Source organism: Leptosomus discolor, chromosome 18 (assembly GCF_034619465.1).
Source record: "Leptosomus discolor isolate bLepDis1 chromosome 18, bLepDis1.hap2, whole genome shotgun sequence".
Taxonomy (NCBI): domain Eukaryota; kingdom Metazoa; phylum Chordata; class Aves; order Leptosomiformes; family Leptosomidae; genus Leptosomus; species Leptosomus discolor.
Genome location: NC_141408.1, coordinates 9867296 through 9876713, shown reverse-complemented (window position 1 = coordinate 9876713; position 9418 = coordinate 9867296). Strand labels below are relative to the sequence as shown.

The window sequence follows — 9418 nt, the reverse complement described above, 5'->3', positions numbered from 1 at the left end:
GGACGCGCCCGGTGCCCGGCGCGGCACAGGGGCCGCCGGGGCGAGGCGCCGCCCGGCCGCGGAGGGGGGCGCTGCAGCGGGAGGTTCGCCCGTCCCGTCGGGCGCCGCACTTCCAGGGAGACGCTCTGTCCCGCCCTTCTCGGTGGCGCCGTGTCGCCGGGCCGCGGCTGACGTTGGACAACAAAGATGGCGGCGGGGAGCAGCAACTACTGGGAAGGCGAGTGGGGCCTGAGGGCGGCGGGGACGGGGCGGCGGCGGGCCGCGGGGCCCTCACGGGGCGCGGGCCGGGCCGGGCCGGGCCGGGCGGAACCGCAGCCGGATCTCCCCTCCGCCCGCCGCCGGGGGGCCGGCACCGCCCGAGCCCGCAGGCTGCGGTGGCCCCGTCGGCCCCTCAGCCGGGAGGTGTCGGTCCCCGGCTGAGCCCCCGCGGCGGGGAGGCCCCGGGGCCCGCGGTGAGGGGGCGGCACCCCGCGCCGTACCCTCCCGGTGGTGTGGGACAGGGCCTGCGGGTGTTCAGTCGTGCCACCCCCCCCGCATTCAGCGTGTGGCGCTCCCCCATCTGCGAGGGCTCCCCCTTGTCGGGCCCCCAATTTCAGTGGGGTTCCCCTCTCGGGGGCTCCCGAGCGGTCTGCGCCAGCTGCGCTTGAAAGCGCCTCGTGAAAACGCGTCCCCCCAGCGCCGTGGGGTCACCGTGCGGCTTTGTGACTTCTTCTTCCCCCCCCCCCCCCCCCTTTTCGGCCGCCCTGTGCAGATCTCCGCAAACAGGCGAGGCAGCTGGAGAACGAGCTGGACCTGAAGCTGGTCTCCTTCAGCAAACTCTGCACCAGCTACAGCAGCACCCGAGACGGAAGGCGCGACAGGTATAGGTACTAGCCCATTTCTTTATGTTCTAAACGCTGCTTGTGGTACTTGGCTCGCTGTTACAGTTTGCTGAATACTGGTCCCACCTGTGGCTTTTGTGCTGAGCTGCTGAGGAAGCTCATTCCAGCGCTTCGCAATGCTGGTGTTGGTCTCGATGCAATATTGAGCGATATTGGCGTGTGAGTCAGAAGGATACGTGGGCTGCAGTGGTGCACCGTGAGAGCGTGCATGTTACTAGGGGAAGCTGAATTTAAACTTCAGTTTGTGAGGTGAACTGATGATAAGGCTTTTTAACGCTCGCTGCATCAGCTTGTTTTCCAGTTTTTCTTGTATTAAACTAGCAGGAGGTTTTCAGGGACTTCAGTATTAGGGGAATTTAAGCCTTGCACCTCCCAGATGGGCTGGTGTGGTATTTGTAATCCCAGTTTTAATGATAAGGGAATGGGAGCACTGAGCAGCTGTGACTGCTCCCAGGCTGTGCAGGGGACTAGCCCTCTCCCTTTTCAGAAGGGGTAGCTATTTCTTTCTTACTTGTTCCTAGGATGAGTAGTAATAGAGCTATATATGTGTGTATATATATACATATATATATGTGAACCAGATAAGTACATATGTGTACTTATATAGGAGTAGCTTCTGTTTGCTTTAGGCAGATTCATGTTTGACTGAAGAATTAATGTGATAAATCTTTTCAAGTCTTTTCTTCGCTGCAGTTCCACAGCACTAATTATCAACTTCTTTGTCCCTGTGCACGACCTTTAAAAACTGCTTTTCTTTGCTTATTAACTGTGGGTCCCAACACTGTGTATCAGTTGTGAGCGTGACTGCTGTATACATGTGTGTTGGTGGTTTTATTTGTTTATTTAATTTGATTATTGAATCATTTCAGAACCTTTCCATGGATTTCTGGTTCCGGAAGCCCGAGAGCCTCAAGAATGATCACGTTACTCTCGAATCAGAGTCCTAGGCTCTCTCTTGTTTCTGGCTCTGTGCTGTTACTTGCCTTGTAATCTAATTGCTTTAGTTATTTTTGCTGTCCTAGGCAAACCTCACTTCTCTTACTCTAGTTGTGGAGGTTACCAAAGCAAAGAATAGTCTCTGAGGGTTATTTATTGTCATACTTCTGCAGGTTGGCATGCTAAGTGTTGTGCTTCTATTCTGTTGCTTAGATACGACTTCTCATTGTGGGTTTAGTTTATCTTAAAAAGCATAGGGAAGGTGTGCTGTATGAAACTGTAATGGTGATAGATTGTGTGGTTGTGTTGCTCTGTAGAACACTGACTGCTTAATAGGTCAGTGGGTTGTCCTGTACTATTGAGGTGTCGTTATGTAGCTGGTGTAACATGCTGGTAGGGCAGTGCTCTCTCTTGGCCAATAGATAAATAAACCAAGCTTAAAAGCTGGGGAGAGAAGGGCATTGGTGTAAGACATGGTGGTAGTAGACAAGTGCTTGGTGTCAGGCATATCTTCCAAGGAGAGATTATATTTTCCCCAAGTGATACTGTGTGATTAGTTCAGATGGAGTTAAAGGTCTGTATGATAAGAAAATGTAATTTTTCTGAGCTTAGTTCATCTCACTAGGAAAGCTGGGTAGTAGAGCTTGCCAACACCTAACACTAGTGTTTCCTGATTTCTTGCATTTATGAGAAGTTGATGCACTTTTCACTAACTGCTCCTCCTCTTCCTCCTTAGCTCAGACACAACCCCTCTCTTAAATGGATCGAGCCAGGACAGAATGTTTGAAACCATGGCTGTGGAGATTGAACAGCTTCTGGGAAAGGTAACTTGAGTTACTGTGATTTTACTTTGGCATCTGGGAAGTACTGCAGTACAGGTTTCTGTGATGAACGTTAGGGAATACTAGTGTGGGTGTTCGACGAGCGTTTCGGAAGGTACACATCTGTCGGTAGAGCTCGCTCCTTCCGCCGGTGCGTTGTGACTTTCTTACAGGGATAAGCCATTTCATGTTTTGGGTTTGTTTTCTTTCCCTTCCTCTAGCTTACTGGAATAAATGACAAAATGGCAGAATACACAAATAGCGCTGGAGTCCCGTCCCTGAATGCTGCGCTGATGCATACGTTACAGCGTCACAGAGACATACTGCAGGTGGGAAACGCTCGTCCTTCTGTTGCTTTGTTTGGAACAATGGTTAGCAGTGCTGATATTGCCGTGTGCTTGAGTGTCTTACCAGAAGGTTTAAGTGCTGCTAATCCCATCACACTTTTCTTCTCTAAGAGCACCCTAATTGGTGAAAAAATAGCATTTTTTAGTGTCATATTGGTGACTAGCCCTAGCTAAGAAAGAACTGTAAAGCAGGCCATCTTCTGTAGGTGTCTTTGTATAGCAAAAGGGGAAGGGTACTGTAAGGAATTATCTTGCCTGTGTGGTCTGTCACATAGCGATACGAGAGGGAACATTACCTTTAAGATAAGAAGACAGGATTGTAAAACCATCTGAACTGCTAAAGGGCATTGAAGGAAATGTGGTGGCTAAAGCTGCTCACGAGCGTTATGAATCAGCGATGTTTCAAACCGATGATGTTTTTGTGGCATAGTCATGTTAAAAATGCGGGTTTTGTTGTTTAGTGGCTGCTCGCATACAGTTTGGTTTCAGTTTTGTACTTACGCGATACACGATATAAAAAGCATAGTGTTTTGTAAAAGCCTTGGCATTTGCGTGAAAAATTCTGACGAATGTTACGGGGTTTTGGTGGACACCAGTTGTTAAATTGGTTTTCAACAAGTATTAGCTGCCTGAGATGTCTTCGAATGTAAAATTGCAACTTGAATATTAAAAAAACCTAAATTTGTCTTTGCTGTACAGAAAAGACATTTTCTTTCATTTTTTTTCAAAATAAACCCACCAAATGAGTAGGTTTTACTAGGGCTTCTGATTCAACCAGTAATGGGAGATTCCAACACAAAACGATAGTTTATCAGAAAGGTGAAGATCTATGAAGCTGGGACAAGGAATTACAGTAGGGTTCCCTCTATGACCTTAGCTTAGCTTAGTCAAGTTAGCAAATACTGCAAGAGCAGCGAGTTTTAGAAATACTTTGCGTTAACTTCCAAGCGTTTTTGATGTTACTTTAGCAAGTTGGTCTTGCACTTTGTATTAGAGAACAGTTAACATTTCAAAAGGTGACTGAGTCTCACGGGAGTGTATTGTTTTTGTTAAATTGATCTCATGGTCCTCATTTTGGAATAATTGTTTCGTCACAGGATTATACACATGAATTCCACAAAACCAAAGCAAACTTCTTGGCCATACGAGAAAGGGAGAATCTATTGGGATCAGTACGAAAAGATATCGAGTAAGTTGTGTTGCGTGTTACAGCAATGGCACGGGGCCGTCCTTGGAGGCAGAAGGCAGCAGCCCTCCTGTGGGAGAATACTTGGCCTAGCTTATTCATCTGTGCTCTGAACACCGTGAGAAACTTACTTGAATTGACTACTTTTATTAAGGTCATGATAAGATTCTGTCTTGGTTTGGGTTTTTTTAACTGAAAAGGAATTTGTGTTTTTAAAGTAAAGCTATTAAGCTATGCCACATCACATTAAAAATGTCTGGAAGTGTTCTGTTTGGTCACTTCGGAGTAACAAAGCATGGGAGGTATGCAAATCAGCTAATAGTGTCTAATGAAAAGCCTCTGGAAAACTTTTTTTAAAACTCTTGTTATTTTTTACATTTTAGATCATATAAAAGTGGGTCTGGAGTGAATAACAGAAGAACAGAACTATTCCTGAAGGAACACGAACACCTTCGAAAGTAGGTGTTACTTGCTTTTTACTTCTGTTGGAGGTACCTCAACTTCTCTGGGGGATGAAACATCCTCAGTTAGCTTTGTCCTTTTGTGGATATTGACCACAATGAATGTCTTGCACTACTTATTCTGTGACAGCGCTGCTGCTTGTGCAGCTGGATAAGCGTTTATTGCTCATGCTGTCTGTGAAAAGCATGTAGTAGGTAGTAGTCATGGTAGTTTTCAGTGATTTTTGACTTTAGGATCTTGTCAGCACTTAGTGACGTCTTCAGTGGGCTTTGGCAAGTCACTTGTGGCTCAGGCTTCACGCTTGGCTTCCTCTCTTCTTCAGAAAGCAGGTGCCTTTACAGTGTACTAACTGGGATAAGGACTGAAAACCAGAACAGAAAGTCCCAATGATTTAGCTGGTTTTGCTTTCTTCTTCTGTATTTGTTGAGAGTCAGACAGAGAAGAACCTTTTTTTCCTTTTGTCTCTACTGAGTGTGTACAGAAGGTGATGGAAGAGGTGAATTCCAAAATCACCTGTGCACTTAAACTGCAGCCAATTTGCAAATATTTTTTGGCCAAGATAACAAGCAAGCAAAAGAGAAAGCACTTTCTTTTTATTCTTGTTGTAGAGAGTGCGTTACATTAGGAGTAGTTACTTTGTGTGTTCCCCATTCAGCAAAAGCAGCACGCTCCGCAGGAGAGCTGGAAGGTTCAGGTTTTCTAGGTAGTCAGGCAGTAGCACTTGATCTTCACCCTGTGTTCTTGACTGTAGTCATGCTAAACTTCAGTCCTACACAAGAGGGCGGGCTGTCATTTAGAATAAGTAAATAAATAAATAAAAAATTACCTGTGGCTTTCTCAAATGTGCTGTCTTAAAGATGACTTAAACTTCTAGCTAGAACTGCACAAAAAGCTTTTACAGGAAATGAAAACCAAATTTTTTGGTTGTGGCTTGGCACCACTTTATCCTCATTTTTCTTTAATATCTTTAAAACTTAGAAATTAATTGATTTAAAGCTGAATTATGACTTTTATTAGGTTGAATTTATTATTAAGCATGTATGATCGGGAAATACAAAGTTTCAAGGAAAAACCCACAGTCTTAATATTTTGGAGGTGAATGGTGCCTGGAATGTGTTACTTTGAAGAATCGATGTCAGTTAATTTGAGTAAACCTGCTTCTTTCTAGATGTTCTGTTCGGGGTTTTTTTGTTTAGCTTTGTTTTTTAATTGGAGGAGTAGTAAACACTTTTATACATTCGGCATTTCGTTAAAGCAAGCTACAAACAAAATATTTCTGTAGTTGTAAAATACACTTCTAAGAAACTGGTGTTCCTCTGAGTGCGCTATTTTGAACAGTCTGAAACAATGAAGAGAGAAAAACTTAAAACACTTTGTAAATTTTGTCTAGCAGATATCTTTAGAATTTGAGCCTGGCATTCACTGAGGCATCAATTACTTTGATCTCGCTAAACATACTAAACTCTCCAGTATGTTTTTAGGATAAAAATGCATGAAAAACAGAATTAAATAGGGCAGTTTCAGAAATAGTGAAACCGTCTTCTAAGTGATTATTTGCAAATGTTAAGACTTAAAAAAAAAAAACAACCTAAAAAACCCATGACACTTAGAAAAAGAGAACAAGAAACAGTGTGAGTTGGGGATTTTTAGGAAACAGGGCCAAAAATAATTATGGAATACTACTGCAAGGTGGAGATAACTGTGAGGTGTATGAAGAAATCTGGTGCAGAAGCAGAAGACAACCTTGGCGAGAAATCAAAGCTTGCAAGGTGTTCAAAACTTCTGAATCGAGTATCAGTAAGTCCACAAATAGATACTGGCAGAGGAAATTATTAAAGAGTTTCAACATATTTGTCTTCAGAGAAAGCAGTTAATGAGCTATTAGTGCCAAAAAGCTGTAAAAGCTAGCAAAAGGTCCCAAAAAATTGCCAGGAGCTGGCAGGTTGTACCAAACGTGCTCCTAGGATAAGCTGACGAGCTTTGTGTGAGTCTTGATGCTGAATATTTGCAGTGTGGTAGATCATGGTGCTAGGCTAACTGATAGAACTACATGATATATATATATATATACCTTGTCAGAAAGACACGATAGTAAAAATTCAAATGTATTTTTAGTGAAGTTGTGAAACTTCCCTACATGAAAAGACCTTGAAAAACGGAGATGGGAATGTAAACTTTGCAAATGTACTCTATGCTGCAGAGCAATGAAATAATGCCACAGGAATGATACATTCTTATCAAATACTGGAGCATTCAGCCTACTTAATTTATGATATTGAGTACTTCAACCTATTATGTGTTCAGTCCGTGACCTGATAATGGAGAATGTGTGAGCCATTACCCCACTGCAGAGAACCAGACTCGTCAGTCGGCCTCTTTCTTTATGCACTACCATGTGAGACAGAGTAAGCGGAAACCTGAGTTTACTCTTGGCAATGTTTTCCGTGAATGCTCTTTAAAAAGCCTCCTGGCAGTCTTAGGCGGTATTGTTTGTGGTGGTACCTCACTTGGGAGTCAGAGGAGGAGAGCCAGAAAGCTCTTTGGGACTTTGGAGAGGAGCTGGACCTCTGCTTTTGCCTAAATCTGCCTTTTTGTTTTTCTGTCACGTTTTGAACGTCCTCCCTTCTGGAAGGAATAAGAATGAAGGAAAATCTGTCTTAATTTTGCATATGTAGGTAATCATAAAAAAGGAGGGGAAATCTCTGAGGATACAAAGTTTTGATGAATAAAAGGACCCAACATATATCAAGCACCAAGGGAATTACAGCGGCTGAAGCTCTGTGCAAACCCTTGCTGTGCCTGCGTTCCGTAAAACTGCGCTCCATTAAGCCGTGAGGATCCTGCATCCATTTGGATTCCCTTTCCCTGGGTGGGGCTGGCTGCTGTGTCAGGGCTGCTGGCACAAGGGTGCTGCGCACCTTCCCGTTAGGATCGTGGTGCTGCCGGGGCAGCCCTGGGGCTGGGGGCGTGCAGGGGTCTGCCGCACCCCACTTCTGGGAGGGTTAGAGGAAGCGTATCGTGTTCTTCTCTCTTCAACTGAAAGCTTTGCTGCCAGTTCAGTTCATTTTATAAATCAGGTGATTTTGGGTTTTATTGAGCGAGGAGGTTTGTCAAGAAATTTTGTTGACTGTAGGTGGGAGGCAATTTAAGGATAGTTTTAGCTACCTCTGGAGAGAAAACCAATAATGCCTAATTTTTTTAAATAAAAATTTTAACGCCTGTTCAATAAAATGAGGCTAGAAGACAGGTCTTGTCAAATATTTTTAATATTTTTACCTAATAGCTTAGATCTTTTGACCTGTCAGAAGCTTAAAGAAATACCAAACCTAGTGCGGTTATGTTTGCAGTTGAGTTTTAAATGCTTGTTTTCTTGGGTCTGTGCCATTCAGTAAAGGTGTTTGTCTCATCTTTTCTGTTGGTATGCTTTTGGCCAGGGAGGTAAACACGTCATCTTTTTTATTGTAATACTGTTTTCCATCTAAAGGAAGCAGTTATGATGAATAGAAGTAGATTAGCATTTTAAGAACTGCTCTGAAAAGTGCTGCCTCAGAGGAAGAGTCCTGTCAACTGAGCGTTTGCCCTGAGAAACTCTGCAGTTATTGATGAGTTATAGTCTAAGTCAGCAAAGAAGGGACTGATGCGTGGGGCTAAATTTTCAGTATTGCCTGTGCATGGGAGTGAAAATTTCCCTTGTGTTTAGTACTTGCATTGTATGTGGATGATACATCAGGTGATACTGATGAGTTTGTGTAAAAGTTGATGAAGGCTTCCAAGGTTTAGATAGAAATTACAGATTTTACTACCTATGGAGAATTCCCTCTAAAACTAGATGAAAACTAGACCACTTAGCGGTCACCAGCATTTGCTGTAGTAGGTTTGTTCTGTCATTGTAGGGCCACTGTATCGCTGTTGTTTTACTACTCAGCTCCAGTGCTCAAAAATGGAACATTTGTCCTTTTCCAAAAGAAGTGGCAGGGGGTGAGGCAGGTGCCTGTGCTGGTGCAGATATCGTTAGCTGCGGTTTTAATTGTTGTCAGGTGACTGCGTGTTTCTGGTGAGCGTTGCTATGCAGGCTATCAGTCTATCCAGTAAAAAATTTTCGGCTTAGAGTATCAGATGTAAGTGATGCAGGTAGGTGAGATGAACCTGCTCGAGGTGTTGAGGTGAGCTGAGGCCATGAAACATCCCTGTGCGTCTTAAAGTGTTTAGCAGTGGGAACCGAGAGGGTAGGGGCGCCAGAGCAGGTGGGCGAGAAACTTGGAAGGTGGAAAGGAGGAGAGCAAACAAATTTGAGAGGGCTGTGTTCTGCATGGGAAAGAGAAAAAAGGAGTGAGAGAAGTGAGCAAAGGAAATAACGGGAATCTGCAGCAGTTGTGTAATGGTGATATTAATAATACATACCTGATTCATGGAAACAATTAGGATAACTTAATGTTCATGCAGCACTTCATATATGTGATTATGTAATATTTGTATTGCTATTACTCATTTCAATTTTTAGCAGAACTATTTCAAATTTCCTGTCGTTGTTTGGACAGAAATGGCCACATTCAGTGGAGAATAATCACCGGGGAACTGCTTTCAAACTCTGTTCATGATACAGTCCAGATCTTAATAGAGGGAGTGACTTGTTGACTGTTTTTCCTCTAAGTGTTGATGTTGCTTGCAAATTTTCACTTCAGTACTGATTTGCACAGAGAACTCAGCTTAGTGAGATGCAGAGACACCTTACAGGGCTTTTGATTACAGGTGCATTGATCTTTTTGGAAAAAGCTACCAGTTTTC

General features: G+C 43.8%; 1 protein-coding gene across 2 annotated transcripts in view; it reads left to right on the top strand.

Moving 5' to 3' along the window:
• The first annotated feature begins 168 nt into the window (after positions 1 to 168).
• GOSR1 (golgi SNAP receptor complex member 1) overlaps positions 169 to 9418 on the top strand; it is a 31227-nt gene continuing 21977 nt past the window's right edge. Inside the window, exons 1-6 of one of the 2 annotated variants that reach the window (XM_086475100.1) lie at positions 169 to 217; positions 752 to 860; positions 2554 to 2641; positions 2860 to 2967; positions 4083 to 4174; positions 4555 to 4629. In XM_086475100.1, the coding sequence (XP_086331226.1) occupies positions 187 to 217; positions 752 to 860; positions 2554 to 2641; positions 2860 to 2967; positions 4083 to 4174; positions 4555 to 4629 (503 nt within the window). In that variant the 5' untranslated portion in view covers positions 169 to 186. Of the gene's footprint in view, positions 218 to 751; positions 867 to 2553; positions 2642 to 2859; positions 2968 to 4082; positions 4175 to 4554; positions 4630 to 9418 lie in introns of both variants that reach the window. The other variant, XM_086475099.1, reaches the window with a different exon arrangement.